We start from the raw sequence: 19916 nt of genomic DNA, 5'->3' as shown, positions 1-19916 counted from the left end.
CTGGTTCTGCGAGCCATCTTCCGTGGATGGGTTTGCAGTGATTAGGAAGAGACCCTGAATCCCAGCTGCTGCGCTGGAGCTGGCTGGAGAGAAACGCAGCCCCTTCCCAGGGCAGGGCAGCCCCGCTCGGAACGCTCCCCGAAACATCGCGCAGACTGGGTTTTCTTTCCAAAAAGACCCAGTTTTCCAGGAGAGGCGGGGGAGGTAACATCCGCAGGGCTGGCGCTTTCAGACCTGGGAGCCACCTTGACTCCAGCTCTAAATTTAGCTGCAAGTTCAACAAGCCATGGGCCTTTCATTTCTCTTTTGATTGCTCCCTGCCTTTCACAGTGGCCCCTGCCCCTCCCTGGGGCCCGGGAGAGCCGCATTGCCCTGCATGAGTCTCCCTAGACCTGCCCAGAATGGGGCTGGAATGGGAGGGGCCAGGTGTAGGTCCCTTCACGCTCCTTGTCTGCTTCTGAACGAAAGGCAAGTGGACACACGGCCAACGAGTGATGAGAGTCAATGACAGAAATCCGGGCCCCCACTGACTGGCTGTGAGGCCCCGCCCCGATAGTCTGACTCAATGGGCCAGGGCTGGGGTGGGGACTTGGCTTCAGTAGGACAGATTCTGGGGCGATTCCACACGCAGCCCAGATTGTTAACCACTGCTCCCGGTGACCTTCAAACGGGGACGTGAACACGTTCGAAGTCCTTGACGCGACCTCGTGTTAGCGAGCCAGGCAACGCCACGACAGGAGCTGTCTACAGGGAGTGTTGACGGTGGCCAAGTCCCTTGCACCTGGGGGGAAGCTGGAATGAAGGTGCCTGGGTTTCCTGCAGGGCGTGGGGAGCTGGGGCAGGTCAGAACGAGGCTCTTGAACACAGAGAGACGGCAGTGCCCGCCGCTGTGAAGGCTGGCACATCGAAGAGCCCACGGTCTGCAAGGGTCAAAGGGCATTTCAGAGCCGCCCCCTTCTGCCATGAAGCTATCTGTTCATGCAGGACGGGCGGGATGGGAAATACTGCAGTGTCTCCAGACGCCCTCCAGGAAGTTCATCCCGGTTTCTCGGCAGAGGGACCCGCGGAGCCGCACGTGGCCAGCGGCGAGGCTCCGGGCCAGGCTGCCTGACTCGCACTGGGGATCGCGGCCCGCTGGCTCTGTGTCCCTGCAGCTTACTCCTCTCTCCGCCTGCTGTCCCTCTAAGGCAGCGTTTCTCAGCCTGTGGGTCGCAACCCCTATGGGGGTCGAATGACCCTTTCACAGGGGTCGCCTAAGACCATCGGAAAACACATATATAATTACATATTGTTTTTGTGATTAATCACTATGCTTTAATTATGTTCAATTTGTAACAATGAAAATACATCCTGCATATCAGATATTTATATTACGATTCATCACAGTAGCAACATTACAGTTACGAAGTAGCAATGAAAATAATTTTATGGTTGGGGGTCACCACAAATGAGGAACTGTATTGAAGGGTCGCGGCATTAGGAAGGTTGAGAACCACTGCTCTAAGGTTATCACGAGGATTGAATGAGTTAACGTGTTTGAAGCTTGGGGTGTATATTTGGGGGGACTTTCTTTAGCTGAAGCCCGGGACCACCAACAGAGTGCATTCCCTTGGCAGAGTGGGGTTCCAGTGGGGCATAGAGCAGACTGGGCTGCCCCACTTACGCATGAGGGCCAGGGCCAGGGCGGAGCGTGGCTCACCGGAGGGTCTCATAGGGAGCTTCCGAGGGGCCTGGTGCCCATCGTCACTGCGCCTGCTCTCCTCCCAGCTGCTGCCCGGGCTGCTGCGGGTTTGGATGTGATGTGAGGTCCTGGGGGGAGTAGGCCCAGTGCTTCCAGCTGAGCCTCGACCTCCAGCACAGGCTCCCACAGCCGGGCTATGGGGTCACACCCCTCAATGTTTGCTATGCACACCCTCGCCGTGATTGCCATGTGTCATCAGTGGCCCCACATGCCTCTCCTGCCCTGACAAGTGTGCACGTGGCTGTCAGCCCGCCCGCTGGCTGCTGAGCTTTTACACACGTGCGGACTTGCCAGCCTTCTTGCGATGCTAAGTGTGGAGACGCCCGAGTGCCGGCCCTCAGTGCTGGTACTGACCATCCAGCTGTGACCTGAAAGTCACAACTCACAACCTGTCACTCTACGGGGGGAGGGGTGCCTGCTACGTACCTGACAGACAGAGCCTCCGACACCCCGGGAGGTAGAGAACATGCCCTGTTTTCTACGGGACAGAGGAAAGTCCAGAGAGGTGGGCACGGGGCCCAGAGTCGCCTCCCGACGCTGAGACCTGCATCAGGCCCACCCGCCGCCTGCGTCCCAGCACCTGCTCCACCACCAGCTCTCCATCGCCCTCCCTTTCTCACACCACCTGCCCAAAGGCAGCCGTCAGGACGCGGCCCTGGAGGCTTCACCTGAATTCCGTTCAGAAAGGCAGTTCCAACAGCAGGAATAGGAGTGAGTCTCTTGGTCAACAAGGACATCTGTACAAGTGGCAGGCTGCTCAGCATGGATCTTTATTTCCTACTTGCGGGACCCCTAGAACCATCAGCAGGGACAGGCGCTGCCTCCGGGCCAGCACTGGCTCTGGGTGCTCGGGTCCGCTGGGAGGGAAACTGGAGACTGAATGCGTGGGCCTGGGCCGCGTCACACCCAGTGCCGGCTCGCGCCCAGGGCTGTGCTGAAAGTCCTCAAGGCCCGATGCGTGCCCCTGGCGGCCAGCAGGAGCGACCCCGCTTCGGCCTCGTGGCCGGCCTCCCGCAGGTCCTGGGCCAGCCCCTCGGCGTCCCAGCGCCCTGGCTGAGGGCTGGCCAGGAGGTGCTGGACGATGCGCGGGTAGAAGGGAGTGGAGAGGCAGGGCACCAGCAGCTTGGCGTCCAGGAGCAGGGAGAGAAGTTCCTGGTCACAGTTGGAGTCATTCACCTTCAAGAAATAAGACAGGCGGGAGTGAGGCTGGCGCTGCCCACCCTCCCAGGAGCCCCACCCTCGGCGCGCTGTGCGAGGCCCGCCCTCTCGCGTTAGCCCTTAGCACCCCTCTCTCCTGGGGACAGTCCTGCTCCCAGGGCGCGTGGAGGGCACGAGCCTCCGCTCTGTCACTGCCAGTGTCACAGGCTGGGAGACGGTGTGTAAGGGCTCTGCTCAGCGCCAGGTGAGGCCCGGAGCCAGGACCTGAGTGACGTCATCCTGACTCCCTGCCAGCGTCCCACAGCCACTCCCCAGTTCCCTGAGGGTCTCCCCCGTCCCCATTCTCTAACCCCATCGACTGCGTCTACTCCCCGAACAGGCCCACAGAGAAGTTCCTTCCAGAAGAAACCTTTCTCCTCCGCTGAGAAAATACACCTTCGACCCCGTGTCATAAACAGGACGGTGTCGGGAGGTGTTCAGAACTCGTTCTCACGTGGGCGGCGGACAGCTCAGCATCAACTTACCTTCCCCAAATGTTTCACGGCCCTTTCACTGCGGCTTCTCTGTGCGGTCCCCTGGCCCTGGCTATCGTCTCAGTCTGTGAACGGTCTCCCATGGCTCTGACACTTAGCTTACCTTTTCCTATTTTCGATTGCTGTCCATATTACTGCAGGAATCACGTCAATACTAACGCACACTGAGACCCAGACTCCCTGACATGTGGTGTCATAACAGCCACGACAGGCTTTCTTCCTGTCACTGCACCCTCAGGGGCGCTGCTGTAGGGACCTCGGACACATGTGGCCTTTCAGAGCCAATCAAGTGACGGTAGAGCCGCTGTACCCTCCTGGGCACAGTGTGCCCGTCCTGCTGGCTCCTGAGACACGGAGGTCAGCGGTGCCCACTGCACGTGAGAATTAGAACAAAGGAAGTTCTGAGGGTGAGCCCCTGCCCATCTTCCTGTAAGTCACCTGGTGACCCCTCAAAACCCAGCGCAAATGTCAGCTCCAGGGAACCTTCGTGGTGGCATTTCCTCTAAATCCCTGGCCAAGCCGCTCCCGCCTTCCCCATCCTCCCGGGCACCGACTGTCTGCCTCTTCGTGTCTGTCCTGGAAACCTGTCTGTCTCCTGGCCGGGCTGAGGTTTTATCTTATTGTCCTGTCTCAGCAGCAGTTCCTGCCACTGATCAAATAACTGAATTCGAGTGAGAGGCGTGTGGTCTGGTGAAAAGACAGGCTTTCAGGTTAGAGACCCATTTCCGATCCCGGTTGCTCTGCTGTGTGACCTTGTCAGGGACAACCTCTCTGGGCTCCAGTTCTCACACCTGAAATGCAGCCCGCCTATCGGGGCTGAGATCACCTGTGCTTTCCGAGTGCCCAGCCCAGTGCTTACAGAGGTCAAGCTCAATACATGGTCAAGTTAAAACAGTCAAACCAACCCAAAATCAAGCATTTTCTAGAAGAGGAGGGGGCTTATGGATATCATAGTGAGCAGAACGCTTGCCACCTGTCTCCATCGGTGATTTTTCGTGTGTGTCGCGATTCATTTTTGAGAATAAATGAAACTTTGCAGATCTTGGGAAAGAAATCTATTAAAGCACAAAGCACTACTGTCTTCCAAGCCATTAAAATGGTATCTGCTTAATTCCTGTTTCAACAAAAGGTAATGAACTTTCTCTGAATTAAAGTCTTTGATTTTATGGATCTCTAAGAAGCTAAGAGTAATTACAGTAATGAGGTAGGCTCAGGTTCCAGGACCTCATGTCAAAGACTTCAAAGAAGATCATTTAAACTTATTTCACTGTTTACTTTAGGGAAGGCTATTTGTCCTGTTACGTTTGCTATCTACACTAATAAAAGAGAAAAATGGTAATTGGCGTACAACGATACCCTTTTCATTGGCTAATCAGGGCTATATGCAAATTAACTGCCAACTATGATTGGGAAAAGGGAAAGCAGGAAGAAGCCCCCTGCCACTGACAGTGATCGGAAACCCAGGGGGGAGCTAAGAGCTGGGGGGCAGGGCAAAGGCGGCCCCAGCCATGATCAGAGAATCAGGTGCCTTTTCCGCCCTGGCCAGTGATAGCAGGAAGTAGGGGTGGAGCCAGCGATGGGAGCTGGGCATGGTCGAAGCTGGCAGTCCCGGGAGCTAGGGGTCCCTTGCCTGGGCCTAAAGCGGAGCCCACGATCGCGGGGCCGCTGCAGCTGCGGGTCCCCTGCCCAGGCCTGACACCTCTGCCGGAGGCCTCAGGCCTGGTCAAGGGGCCGATCCGGTGATTGGTGATCGGAGGGTGATGAGGGTCAACTCCTCTGGCCGAGGCATCAGGCCTGGGCGGGGGGCGGAGCCGGGGATTGGGGGGATATGATGGTCCCCTTGCCCAGGCCTGAAGCCTGGGTCAGAGGTGTCAGGCTTGGGCGGGGGTGGAGCAAGCGATCAGAGGGAGATGGGGGTCCCCTGCCCAGGCATGATTCCTGGGCCAGAGGCCTCAGGCCTGGGCGGGGGCCAGAGCCAGTGATCAGGGGGAGATGGGGGTCCCCTGTCCAAGCCTGACACCTCTGGCAGAGGCGTCAGGCCTGGGCAAGGGGCCGATCAGGTGATCAGAGGGTGATGGGGGTCTACGCCTCTGGCTGAGGCATCAGGCCTGGGCAAGGGGCAGAGCCAGCAATCGGAGGGGTCTGAGGGTCCCCTGCCCAGGCCTGATGCCTGGGCCAGAGGCATCAGGCCTGGGCTGGGGGCAGAACCAGTGATGGGGGGAAATGAGGGTCCCCTGACCAGGCCTGACACCTCTGTCAGAGGCGTCAGGCCTGGGCAAGGGGCCGATCAGGTGATCAGAGGGTGATGGGGGTCAACGCCTGAGGGCTCCCAGTATGTGAGAGGGGGCAGGCTGGGCTGAGGGACACCCCCCACACACACACACACCCAGTGCACGAATTTCGTGCACCGGGCCCCTAGTTACTAATAAAGCTGTTAAGTATAGCAAAAATAGAGGCAGAAAAACACAAGGGCCACCTAAGTGAATAGCTGGAATAAGAAAAATGCCTGTGGGTAGTTTTAGTAATTTCTATTTATTTGAATGATAGTCGGTCCCCCTCCTGGCGTGGGACTTAATAATATTTCTCTTCTGAAACCCAAACTGGGACCAATCCTCTGGCTTCCAGCCCAACGACAGGAGGGTCTGTGACTGTAACCAGATCTGCCACTTCGGGGCCTGAGTGTGGCCGGCCCCACACTTTGTCCTGTCACCTTCCTACTTCGCCTAATCCCTTGAGGCTCTATGTCAATCCTCCCCTGAGATAATCCCTCGACACGCAGGATGGGTGTTGTATTTCACCTTTCCCAACACCTGACAGTGCCAGGCTGTGCACCTGAGGCGGCCCATTCGCGCACAGTAGCTAATTCTCGATAATGGTAACACACGGCCATGTTACTGGTTTATATATTTCCTAAACCAGCAGTTTTCAACCCGTGTGCTGCCGAAATTTTAGTAATTCGTTTCTATGTGCCAGGAGATGAAAAAGGTTGAAAATCACGGTCTTATGCTATACTTTTCATCATTATTGTAGAGTGTAGTTTCTACTTATTACAGAAAAAGTTTGCTATAAACAGTGTGCCCCATTATGCGGGCAGCAGCCTCACACATCTCGTTTCCACATCTCTCGGCTGTACCATTTCCTCTCGTGCTTTTTTATAAACAGTGTGGCCTAAGCGGGCAGTGTTTGCAAGGCCTACAGTCATGCACATGGTGTCCTGGGCCTCTGCCCTCACTCACCACTCACCCACTGACTCACCCACGGTTTGGGGGTGTGTGTGCACCCCAGCTCCAGGCTTCTCCTCCCTTCTCTGTCCTCTGACACTTGTTAGAAAAAGCACGCAATCACACGGACACACATAACACTCACTCACCCAGACACGTGACACACAGTCACATACAGTACTTCAAACTGATCGCTCACATGAAGGAATGATCTCCCTACAGAGGGTTTCAGTAGGAATCATACCACGTGAATTCGTTAAAACGCAGCCCTGAGCTACCTAGTTCTAAAGTGTAAAATGTAAAAAGGGAGGTGAAAGTTTCTTCCTTAATCACAAGACAGCAGCCTCGAGGGAGAGGGCGCAGGCCCTGGCTGCAGTCCACCCCTCCTCAGCCCAGACGGCCAGGCTGCCAGAGGACAGAGAGCTGCGAGTCAAACGGTGCCAGTGAACATGACCGTGGCCGCTCTCCTACCTTAATTAGGAGACACACACACGCGGACGGAAAACCAACCGGAGGCCAGGAGCCCCCAACCTGAGTGTCCCGTGCCCAGGACATTTCCTAAAGGGCCGACACGGCTTCTTAAGAGAAACAGCTTTGCTGTTTGGATTTACAGTCTCCACACCTAAACACAGAGGCTGGTTTGTAAATGTTTGTAAAATACTAGTAGACGAATACCTGCTTCCTAGACAAACAGAAAGAGTGAGCGGCTGTGGTCAGGGAATACCATGGACAGAGCAATCGTGGCGAATCCCGGTCAGTGCTGGCCGCACCGACTCATGTCCTGGAAGCAGAGTAATGTCAAGCCGGCGGGCGTACCTCGGCGACGGCGGCCACGTGCTCCAGGGCCACGGCGTGAAGGCGGGCGTCCGGGCTCTCCAGCAGCAGCTTGAGGGACGGCAGCAGCAGGGCCCGGCTCCACAGCAGCGCGCTCAGCTCCTCCACGCACTGCAAGCACAGGGGACACGCTGACTCGTGCTGGGACCTGCCTCGCCCCCTGCACCGGACACTGTCAGCAGCCGTCTGAGCCTCACACCTTCCCCCACGGCATCGCTTCCAATGGCTGCACAGTGTCCCACCAGGTGGGCGTGGAACTGTCACTTACTCCCCTGAGTTCTCAGAGCCCTCGTTTCCTCATAAGGACAATGAGGTGATGTGTCTACTTTGCAGTGTGTGTGTGTGTGTGTGTGTGTGTGTGAGAGAGAGAGAGAGAGAGAGAGAGAGAGAGAGAGAGAGAGAGAGAGAGAAAGGGAGAGAGAGAGAGAGAAAGAAAGGGAGAGAGAGAAAGGGAGAGAGAGAATGGGTGTTAATAACAACATACAATGCTCAGCATATACTAGATGCTTAACAAACAATAAAAACTATTGTCCACTGTTAATACTATCAAATATCCAGTATCATCCACTGCAACAAAGGAAATCAGCAAGTTAAATGTTTAAAAACCTGTCTATAACCCCAATGTCAAGGTGAACTGGAAACCTGATACTTAAGATATTTCATCTTCATGAAAACTCAAAAGGCATTGGGACCCGCAGATGGACCTGTGTGTCCTCAGCTCTTCCTCACACTGGCCGGCCGGCCTCGGAGAGGCTTTCATAGAAGACAACAAACACAACTCCTCACCACAAAAGGAGGAAAGAAGAGAGAAGGAAGAGGCAAGCCCCGCCCCGCTGCCTTAGGCTGCCCACGTCCTGACTTTAGCTGCACGTGGTCAAGTTCCTAAGACATTTCCATTTGCAGTAATGCTCCTTCCTTTGTAACATTTTTAAATCACATCTGAGCACATTTAGTGATCAATAAAAACAGCACAAACATTTGCACAGTTCCTTTCATCTTGGCATCTGGAAAAAAACCCATAAATGTACCCCATTGTAAGACAGGAAATGAGGCAGCACCGGGAAAATGAAGGCAAGTCACAGTGGCAACAAAACTCCTATGATAATAATTACCTTTCATCTCATCAAATTGGAAGAGACAAGTGATAATGACCTACTTACAAAAGAGGTTCAATCCCGTGCCTTTCTCCACCGCACCCCCCAGGGGGTTGTGGACTTGGGGGAGGGAGGAGTCAGGGGCTCTGGGGGAGGCAGTGAACAGCAGCCTCTGTCACTCCTCACAGCAGAGAAACAGGGTCCCAAACTAGGTTTCCCAACCTCGAACCAGCAGCACTGACTCCAGGCACCTGGGCATCTGATCCTGATCCAGCCGCGCCTGACCTCAGCTCACGTTATTGCAAAGGTGAGCCCTGTCTTACTTATGCCGTACCTGCCCCGGGGGCGGGGGAGGACGTAATAAGCTGTGTGGAGACCCCACTCCGTGCTGTGTGTGAACTCCTGCCACGGGGACAGGTGACACAGCCGTGGTCCCCACCTCTAGGTGCTCACTGTAGCAGGCCGGTCACAGGTCAGCAAGTGGCGACCCCACGGGAGCAAAGGGAGTTACCTGTGGTGCTGATGCTTTAAATATTTCACAGGACAATTCTGTCATTCTGGTGGTTGGCAGACTTCTTTAAATAAATATTTTAAAATCCAATCAAAAAACACTTAGCCAGTCCCTCATTCTGTAAACAATTCATTAAATGCGCATTCAGAATGGGAATCTTTTCCTTGAGTGATTACAATGAAGATTCAGACAACTCTATTTACAATTTTATTTTCAAGTTTATCTCCTATGTGGTAGCAACTCAAAACCCAATTAATCAACTTAGTGCCACTGTCCAGATGCTGCTGAAGACACAGCCTGCTCAGACTACACACTGCCGAGGTCGGGCCCACTGCGGGGAGCGGTCATTAACATGTGCTCATTTTAGAAAGCACAGATACATATACGTCTACATATGACACTAACACCTCTGTGACAGCCACACCAGGGGTCACATAGAGAACAAAGGTCAAATGGAGGGGCTGCGTGTGTTAGCGTGTTTACAGAGAATAAACACGGAGGTGTGCGATCTCATTACCATGCTGTGGGAAATATGGAAAAGCCCGGGCGGCGGGGGCCTGCCCCACCTGGAGGACTGCCGAGTTCACACCGAGCTCCAGCCGGCCTGCTCCCACCCGGCACCCTGTGAGTGCCATGGCGCCTTGGAACGTACACTGAGGGAGACACACAGGGTCCAGAGGGACTGGAAGCGGGCTCTGCCCTGGGACTGTGAACGGAAGCAGGAAGGCCCTCCAGCGTCCTTTCAGCGCTGCATGTCCTCGTGTGACCTGCTACTGACGGGGCCCTCGACCTCCCGACACCGGAGCTCACGTCCCTCCCGAGCAGCAGCGGACACTGCCCGCGCAGAGTGCGGGGAAGAGGCAGGCGCTCGCAGGGGAGCCACTCACCTGGGCAGGGAGCATCTGCCTGGTGTTGTACAGGGAGCGGCACATCTTCAGAACTTCCTCGCCCAGCGCCTCCCTGCTCTCCGACGTACACCTGGCCAGCATGGCCGCAGCCAGCCTCACCCAAGGGTTATCCGTGACGCTGGCTCTACGGGAGAAGAGGCAAGGCCCCGGAAATGATTGAGCTGGGACACTGTGCTAAAAACCCACTGTCCAAGTGGAATGCTTGTGACGAACTGCACTCGTGACCCAGAGGACACGGCCCCTCAGGCTGTCCTTCAGGGGGACAGCTCACGGAGGAGGCGCTCACGGTGGCATCGCCAGCCCCCGGCACCTGACTTACTGCCTGGTGGCCTCGGAGAAGTGACTGTAACAGCCCAAGCCTGGGCGGATGGTTCTGGGGAAGCCACCGACCTTTCTGGGCCTGTTTTCCCAATTTAGTGTCTGCCCTGTGACGGTGCTTTGCCTAATGAAGGGTCGTTTGCAACCGTGAAGTGTCACTCAGAATAGCAGGCCCATCGAACAATTCACTACCCAAACCGGCTTTTCTTAATCATATGATCATGACTATGATCAGGACTGACCCTGGGGTGGGGCAGGACTAATGACAGGAGGGCAGGGCACAGCAGAGATCAGCGTGGGGCACAGACAGGGGAAGCCACACGCAAGCCATAGGGAGATCCCGCTTCGAGCTCCACCCAGTTCTCTTATTCTGGACATAAACACACACAGTTTGCCTTTTGTTCCCCTTCTCTGGCTGCCACGCCCCGTGCTGCATAAACACACCACGACTTACAGGTCCAGGAACACGGCCCGGGAGCAGGGCACCGATTTTACTGACAACACTGGAAAGGAACTTCACTACTGACTGTCTGTTGTCTCACCAGCACAGCTCTGGATTCTAGACACGGAGCGCCTAACGGGGCCTCTCCTTGACGGATTTTACTCCTTGCCCCTGAGAAAAACGTCAAGTGCAAGGACAACACGGAGACGCACACGAGCAGCCTCTGTCTCAGCTCAAACTCAGCTGTGTCTCAGGGACCACTGCTCGCGTCAGAGCACACACAAGGCCCTGGAGTGTGGCTGACGGGAGTCTCCCTACATGCGCGGACGAGACCCCGCTTCCTCTCTCAGAGTCTGAACCGGGGCCCTGGGTTTGCCCACCAGGCTGCCCGCTGCACAAAGAGCAGCCCCGTGGGACAACACGGCTGCCTGACAACAGTGGCCAAGATGCTCTTCCACCAGCCGGCGTGATGCACTGAGACACTGAATTTCCCCTAAGTACAAATCCCTTTCACTTCCCAGGCAGCCTCCTGCTGGGCTCACGCTGTACAGCTGAAGGTGGACGCACTGAATTAGCAGCCAGATGGATCGGATCGAGCACTTTTCTGAGTTTTTAATTCGATTGAGCTGACTGGCAACATCAATCACTGTCACACCCCTCCCTCCTCCGCCTTCCCTCTCCCCCACCCTCTTCTTTGTTCTGTTTCCAGTGGAAGTGCTGGAAGTGCCAGGTCGCACTCGGATGGTCTAGGAGGAAGCGCTCTGAGAGCCTGTCTGGAAAGGACTGGGGCTGGGAGGAGGGTGAGCCCATGGGCAGTGAGCTCTGACTCTATGGGTTGCATAACGGAGGATGCAGAACACAAGTCAGCAAATTACTCATTTCCTTCCATGTGCGACTATAAAAAACACCTTTGAAAATTAAGATATTTTACATTAAATGTTTTCCATGCAATACATGTTTGAAGTGAAGCCGCTTTGTGTCTGTGGGTGAGCGAGGGACTGGAAAGAGCCTTGTTTTAACGCGAGGGGAACCGTGACACGGGTCACTAACCTCCCAGAGGGGCCACGCTCTGCACTTAGGCTGACTGAGAGCCCTCTGAAGGGCTGAAGCAATCTGCACTCAACACTGGTTTTCTGAACAGAAAAGCTGGCTGGCAATCTGACTCGTGGTCCCACGTCTGCTTCCCATCCTCACCACCTGGGACTCGCCCAGAAGCAGACGTCTGGCCCAGCAGAGACCCGGGCTCAGCAAGCCCAGCCCGGCCTGTCCCTACAAGCACCAGCCCGGAGGCGGCTGCGCCCGGACAGCTGGGAACCAGAGGGAAACGCTGTCCCGACACGGCCGGGAGGAAGGCGGAGGTGCTCTGATAGAGCCCGTGCTTGGCCTCACGCGCGAGGTGCGAACCGTGAGGCAGAGACAAGAAAGGCCGTTTCCCACGGGGCGTCAGGACAGCCGGGCACACAGTGGGAAATACTGCAATAAGGTGTATGGGGCCGGTGGGGCTGGGAACATCGGGGAGATTACTGTGTAAAGTCTATGACCGTCTCACACTGTGCTCTACACCTGAGCTAACGCAGAACAATACTGAACGTCAACTGTAATTGGAAACCACAAAACAAAACAACTCCCTCTGCAGAAATCCCTCACAGCCCACCCTGGGTTAGAGAGCCTTTTCCAGATGTTCTCTGGGGCCCTACATGCCCACAGATGGCTTTTCAGGAAAACCTACTTCACGGCTGTGGGTGCAGATGCGGGCGCCTGGGGCCTTGCACCTGTGCGCGTGGGAGCACTGGCGAGTCCCGGGCTGGCAGGCGGCAGGAACAGAGGCCCACGAGCTCCGGGTTTTGCCGATGAGGGGCAGCAGGCCATGACAGACAGCATATGTGCCCAGAGGAAACTGGCCACGCCTTCCACAGGATTCCGTGGCTGCCGGCACAAGGGCGGGGTGTCCGATCCAGGCAGCCACAAGGGCAGCTGCCAGCCCAGCGTGACGCATTGGAAACCGCAAGGGCTGTGAAGGTGGCCAGTGGCTGTGAGAGCTCTGCCTCTCACGTATCAACCACGGGAGGCCTGAAGTTGTATAACTTAACTTCCGAGCTTCAATTTCCGCATCTACAAAACGAGCTCCCATCACCTTCCCGTGCAGAACTGCACCTAACACTGTGTGATCTCAGTGAATGGGAATGATCCCTTTACTCCACCTGGATTCTCAATTAGCATTGGAGCCACGCCCACAGAGAGTCAAAGATTTCCTGGTTGAAAGAGAACAGCTGGCACAAAACTACTTTGCTGACATCATAAACCAGAGGCTATGGTCAAGTGCTGTCTGGTACTTCTGAATAAAATATTTGGGTTTAGGGGCAAGACGAATCTTGTCTACTCTCTCACTGGCTCCTCTGAAGGCACTGGCTCTTTAAGACGAAAGGAACGGAGAAGCTGCGGGTCTGGACCACTTACACGCTCTCCGGGCTCCCGGGCGGCCAGGCCTGCAAGAGCAGCGCCAGGTGCTGGAACTCGACCTCGCGGCAGCTGGACTCCAAGAGCTCTGAGAAGAGGGCGCCGCGGTTCTCTTCGCTGTCCACGTCGGCCACGGCCACCTGGAGGTTGAAATACACATTCAAACTGGTGGCAGAGGCTGAGGAATTGGTTTATAGAAGAATTCACATTTGATGATTTTGACTCAACACTCTTGAAAATTTTTGCCATTCAACAACATCCTACCTCCCATCTCCACCAAAAGCCTGCAAAAGCCCGACGCCTTTCCAACTTCAAACCTTCAAGTTAAAAGTCGTTTAGAACAAACCACAGGGTGGGTTTTAATGCTCTTTACCAAAATCAATGCAAACAAGTAGGTTTCCACAGGACTGGCTTCTCGGCATCTCATCTATGTTATGTTAATCATCTATGTTACATTAAAATACTGAATTGCTTTATGAGTTTACTCAAAAGTAGCTTGTTGTTTTTACTTTAAATGATCCTTCATGCATTTCTACTCTGCATTTCAGCATTATTACTGCTAAGCGCTCATGTTGTCCTAAAAATTTCCCTAATTTGAAATTACAGATTTTACTAAAGTGCATTTGTCATATACTTTTGCGACAAACCAAAATAAAGTAAAATACCCTTTACTCCCATCTCCATTTCTAACATAAAAGAAGTGTCAGCCAAAGAGAATGCGAGTGGTTCCTCTCTTTGAAGAGCTGGTGACATTTCACTCAACCTGAGGCAGCCCTAAAGCAAGTCGCAGCCCCCTCAGCTCTGTGGACAAACGTGTTTGCGAGGCCCAGCCCGCAGGCCGTTTTCAACATAAAAGAGGCCCAAAGCTGGTTCTCGTGTTCCCTAGCCTCTCTTGACATAGGGTGTCTGGAACGGGGTAGTGGAGACTCACACGATACCTTGAAAGAGAATGAATGGTTACCTATATATTTGCTAAACTTTCTACATTAACGTGTGTTTCCAAAACATCTAATTCAATGGTCATTCTGGCTCTGACCCCCAAGAAGCCATCTGAAGAGGTGGTGCCATGGACTCTGCACTTGCCCGGAAGTTGGTAAGTGCTATGAAACCTCTGGTGATCGCTATGGGAAGTGCTGCTCCCAGGGGCCAGCCAGGTCCTTCATGCCCTGACCCACAGCCCCCTGCCACTCTCCGGTGGAACAGTCACTCGGAGCATCTGACTGTTCTTTAAACAAATTTATAACCTGGGAAGTCAGTGGACCCTCAGAGGAGTTCAGTATTATTTGCCTCACTTTACAGACGACAGGCTTGTCTGTCCCAGCACGTGGCTAGCAGGGGGCATGGCCAAAATCTATAAATAAAGAGCCAGGGCCATCACATCTGAAACAACCAGACAACCGAACAGGCTGAGTGGGGTGACCAGGCCAGCAGGGGGGTTAGGGAGGGATGACAAAACGACTGAGCAGCAGGCTGCGTGGGGAGACCAGGCTAGTGGGGGGTGGGAGAGCAATTAGGGGCAACAAGGCCAGCAGAGGGGGGCAGTTGGGGTGACCAGGCCGGCAGGGGGGGCAGTAAGGGGCAACCAGGCTGGCAGGCAGGTGAGCAGTTAGGAGCCAGCAGTCCTGGATTGGAGGGGTCCTGGATTGGAGAGGGTGCAGGCTGGGCTGAGAGGACCCCCCATCCCGCCGTGCATGAATTTCATGTACCGGGCCTCTAATATAACTATAAGCAGGTCAGGATGTTCTGAATCGAGAGGACTTAGTAAGCTAAACACACTTTGAATGTTTGTTGTTAATCCTCATCCAGAAGATATTTTTTCATTGATTTTTTTCAGAGGAGTGGAAGGGAGGGAGAGAGGAGGGGGGGGGAGAGAGAAAAATATTGATATGAGAGAGACACATCAATTGGTTGCCTCCCACCCAAAGCCTGACCAGGACAGGGGATCGATCCTGCAACCCTTTGGTGTGCAAGTGGCTACTCTAACCACAGCTCAGGCCAGGGAAAGCTTTAAATCACTTAAATTGGTGGTGTAACTGGGCGTTTTGCTACAGTTTCTTGCCTGTTTATGAAGACACGTGTGTGTCTGTTTATCTCAAACCCAAGCCATCCATCTGTTGTTACCAGACCTCAGCATCTTCACTGGTCCCAAGCCCCGGCGCCCTCAGGTGCTCTGCACTCATCTCACACACACGCTTCTGCCTCTGGGCTCACCTCTGCTTCCTCTGCCCCCACATTCTGTCTCCAGGCAGCTGTGGGCTGTAAGGCTCACCCCTCCCTTCCTTCAGATTTCTCCAGCGTCACCTTATCACTGCATAACTGCCCCTAAAGCGCATTCCCCGCCCCTTATCTCTCTCCCTCACCTGCTTCACTGCCTTCTTAGCATTTAAAAGTCCATGTTAGATGTTCATGTGCTTCCTCCCTTTATTCTTCATTAGAAGGGAAGCTCCTTCAAAACAGAGGCTTTTACTTGTTCACTGGTTTATCCCCACTTCTGAAACTAATAATTGATAGACAGTAAATCTTACTGAGTGAAGGAACTAGTGAACGGGTACACAAGTGAATGAATAGAAACCACCATTTATAAAATGTTTTAGGACAGAATATCAAATATTCACAGAGTTGCCATAAGTTTTGGCTGTTCTATTACTATTATTATTATTATTATTATTATTATTATTATTATAAAGATGGACATAAGATTTAAAAAGAGATGCCGCCAAGGAGGAACCGCTGAGCAACCTGGAGGTGGCATGCTCCTTGACTCTGTGTCAACCTCAGGTGCCTCGCTGAGCCCTGTGGTTTCAGCAATGCCCTCCTCTCCTTGAATCTCACTTCCCATATCTGAAAAGTGAGCCCCCAAATCCCTGAAGTCTCAGAGTGAAGGGCCCACAGGTCTGTGGCTGGGAGAGGGCTGGAAATGGCTGCTCTGGGCTTTCTGAGTGATCATCTAAGTTTTTACAGAGTTTACTTGTAGAAAATGTGCTGTGCGTAGAAAATATCTTAAAACAATTGAATGCTGTGTCTGTGATAGTCCTAGCAGTGCAAACGTTCCAGTTCCTACAATTAGCTGCAGGATAATGAAGAATGATAAGTTTCTCCTCTACATGGCACGGAGTAGAACGGGTTATTTGCTACAGACCATAAAAAGGAAGAGAGTAGGAAAAAGTGATTCATGTTTTCAATATCATTTAGATTTCTTTCTTTTCAGAAAGTATAACAGCCTGTAAATTCTAAGTACATTAACTGTCACAGGAAAGAAAAGAGAAAAGAAACTATAAATTAAACATTCATATCTTTGTTTTCATATTAGTGTGCAAATAACAGTTTCCACTTAAAAAATGTTAGGTAATAAATTCCTTTGTATAACACATTTCTAATGTATACACAGAGTTTTTAAAGTTATCATTTGTTAAAAGTATCTCTATTGTTGACAATATTACGTAAGTCCTCTTTCTTTTTCCATTGACCCGCCCTCTCCCCACTTCCATCCTCTCTCCACCACACCCTCACCACACTATTGTCTGTGCCCATGAGTTATTCATATATGTATGCATACAAGTTCTTTTGTTAATCTCCCCCCTCCCTACCATCTACCCTCACCTTCCTTCTGAGACTTGTCAGTCTATTCCATGTTTCTCTGTCTCTAGATCTATTTTATTCATCAGTTTCTGTTCATTAGATTCCTCAAATGAGTGAGATCATGTGACACTTGTCTTTCTCTGACTGGCTTGTTTCGCTTAGCATAATGCTCTCCAGGTCCCTCCATGCTGTCTCTATGGGTAAGAGCTCCTTTTTTACTGCTGCATAGTCTTCCATGGGTACACAGACTTTTTAAGAGTGTGTCTTTGTCAGGAAACATTTTCTTCTGGATGCTCACTAATCATTTCAATTACTAGATCACTGATGCCCATTTTCAAAATACAAATGTCACTATTATAGTAACATACACAATCATATTTACTAAAACCCTATAGCAGTGACTTATGAATTATTTTCACATACATTATATATATTCACTTATAATTTATTTTAGCACTTATAATAAGTTCAATTTATTAACTAGTCATTTTCAATATTTTTCTTGGGTTTCCAAAAATTAGAATTATATTGTCTACAAGAAATAATAATTAAGATTTTTAAAGTGTTACAGCTCCACTTTCTGGTTCCTGTCTTACACAGACTAGGGCCTCGGAACAATGCTAAACAAATAGTAATATTGGAAATTTTTGCTCTTAATTTTAATGAAAGTGCCTCTAAATTTTCAGTTTTGAAAAAGTCAGCTGTAATTAAATGCTAGTGGCCAGCAGACAACACACAGCATAGCAAATGATCAATGTAGATTTCCTGCATAAATACTTTCATAAAAACAATGATGTTATCGACTTTCTTTCTAGAAGATGGTATTGGCCCATTATGTTTTCATATCACAAGGAGCAACGTTGCTCATTAGTGGTTAAAAAATATTAAACAAATGTGCACGTAGGGGCCTCCCTTTCCTGGAAGTCGTCCAGTGCATAGCATGTGCCCACACAGCCACAGTGTGAAATGACCACACAGCATGCCTAACATAGAGGAAAACTGCCTGCAGGTGGCTAGCAAATGAAATGATAAAGGGCAATTGGATTAAATATGATTAAATATGCAGCTTGAAAAAGAACGCTGATAAAGTCCAAATACATGTTTACTTGAAGCCATGACTGCATCTTCCTGCGGCTTCACTTCCTCTTCTGTAAGATGAAGATTGCATGTATTTATATGGCGGTCGTGAATATTACATAAGAAAATGTGACTAAGAGAACCAGCAAACAGACGCACCTGGGAGCACACATGAATAACAGATATATTATTTATATTATCAATAACCTGATATGCTAGATATAAAGACATAGAAAGCCAGATGTGTGCTATGTTTTCGTCTAATAAGGATTATAGTCTATAGATAGGACAGAAGGGGGAAACAAGAAATATAGCTGCTTTAGGATAAAGAATCATGGGTTAATTTTTTAGTGAAAACTAAATTGAGAGAAATGGCTATTTTTTCTGCACTTTGCTTTATTCTATCCTTTGCCCCAGTGAAGAGAAAGTAGCATCCACCTCTCTAGCACCTCTGTTCCGCCCCAGCGAGCTGGGGTGAGAACGCCCAGTATTTACAGGCGTTGTATAGGTTCCATACTGACACCACGAACAACACGTCACAGGATCAAGGGCGAAACCCAAAGGTGACTCAAACATGTCTTTTTCCCTTTTGCCTCCAAAGCAGTGTTTCTCTCAGTCTCTCACTGAGGGGATTTCAGCCCTGGCTGCAAGCCCATTTGTCACGCGACTGCAGCCTCCTTATCTCACACAGTCGCCGTCCTTGAAAAAGTGGCCCATCACCTCCTCGCAGATGAGGAAGCTTTAACCTCAGCTCTCTCTCTGGCTGGAAGTGAGCAGGACCATCTTAACCTGAGGCACCTCCCCTGAAATCTGTGTCTCCTACGGGCACCGACAGTAGCTGATTTTACCTTCAGATAAAGTGTTTGTGCATATGAAACAGCTGTTAACGCACATAAGAGCACCTTTGAACAGCATGTGATTGGCACCACGGAGAGGCTGTCATTGATGTAGGGACACTAGTCACCACACACCCTTCTCCAGAGCAGCGGCAGGCTGGCGGCTGCTTCCCAGGCACCGCAGCGTGGGCAGTCCCCTTCATGAGCTCCCCCAGCAAGACTGAGCTGCTGCTGTCGCAAGCGTCAAAATACAAAACCGATCCCCTCCTTCAGACCTACCCAAACGTAAAAGGCGGCAGAGCTGACTTCTGGGCCCTGGACTCCTGTTACCCGGTGTCAGAAGCCAGCGCTGCGCCGCTGCCGGGTCCGCTGGATCCGGACCCAACCGAAGCCTCTGGTGAAGGGAGTCCCGGCTTCAGGACACCAAACAGTCACCAGCTGCCGGCTTGGCCCTGAGCGGTTACACCCCCCACCGAGGCCAGCAGTATTTAGAGCAGTATTTAGACCAGGGGTGGGCAAACTTTTTGACCCGAGGGCCACAATGGGTTCTTAAACTGGACCGGAGGGCCGGAACAAAAGCATGGATGGAGTGTTTGTGTGAACTAATATAAATTCAAAGTAAACATCATTACATAAAAGGGTACGGTCTTTTTTTTTTAGTTTTATTCATTTCAAACGGGCCGGATCGGGCCCGCAGGCCGTGGTTTGCCCACGGCTGATTTAGACACACGAGTACTCCATAAACCGTATTATTACTCTTCAGTACAGTCATTATTATTATTATTGGATGAGAAAATAGAAACAGTACATAAATTATCCTCATGTCCACTTCTGAATACTTATGGGTTTTATTAGTTAGAAAATGGTGGAAAGGGAGCTAAAGTTTAAATATTGGAAGAGGGTAGCGATTTCTGACAGATTTTCCATTTCCGTGCAGAGAAGTAAGGAGCCTGTAGGCACTGGGGAGGGTGCGGTGCAGGGCCGGGAACCAGGTGCCGGGAGCAGGGGGAACTCCGGCGCTATCATCACAAGCCGTGGACCTCAGAGGCCGTGTGACTCCTCTAACACACGGACAGGGCGACCCCCTGCAGGGCCGCTTCTGGGATTCGCTGCAGGGACCTGCACTCGGCACACATTCCACGGTCCCTCTGCTCCTGGCGAAGCCAGTGGTGAGGGCAAGTCCTTCAAGGGCAGCACCCATTGCTCA

At 52.1% G+C, this 19916-nt stretch overlaps 1 protein-coding gene across 1 annotated transcript in view; it reads right to left on the bottom strand.

Moving 5' to 3' along the window:
- Positions 1-2495: 2495 nt before the first annotated feature.
- NBAS (NBAS subunit of NRZ tethering complex) overlaps positions 2496-19916 on the bottom strand; it is a 203367-nt gene continuing 185946 nt past the window's right edge. Inside the window, exons 49-52 of the mRNA XM_059660511.1 lie at positions 13218-13357; positions 9980-10124; positions 7470-7598; positions 2496-2917 (exon numbers count right to left, since the gene is read on the bottom strand). Of these exons, the coding sequence (XP_059516494.1) occupies positions 2642-2917; positions 7470-7598; positions 9980-10124; positions 13218-13357 (690 nt within the window). The 3' untranslated portion in view covers positions 2496-2641. The remainder of the gene's footprint in view (positions 2918-7469; positions 7599-9979; positions 10125-13217; positions 13358-19916) is intronic.

Source organism: Myotis daubentonii, chromosome 12 (assembly GCF_963259705.1).
Source record: "Myotis daubentonii chromosome 12, mMyoDau2.1, whole genome shotgun sequence".
Lineage (NCBI taxonomy): Eukaryota > Metazoa > Chordata > Mammalia > Chiroptera > Vespertilionidae > Myotis > Myotis daubentonii.
The sequence above is the reverse complement of the archived record's forward strand: the minus strand, read 5'-3'. Positions and strand labels throughout refer to the sequence as shown.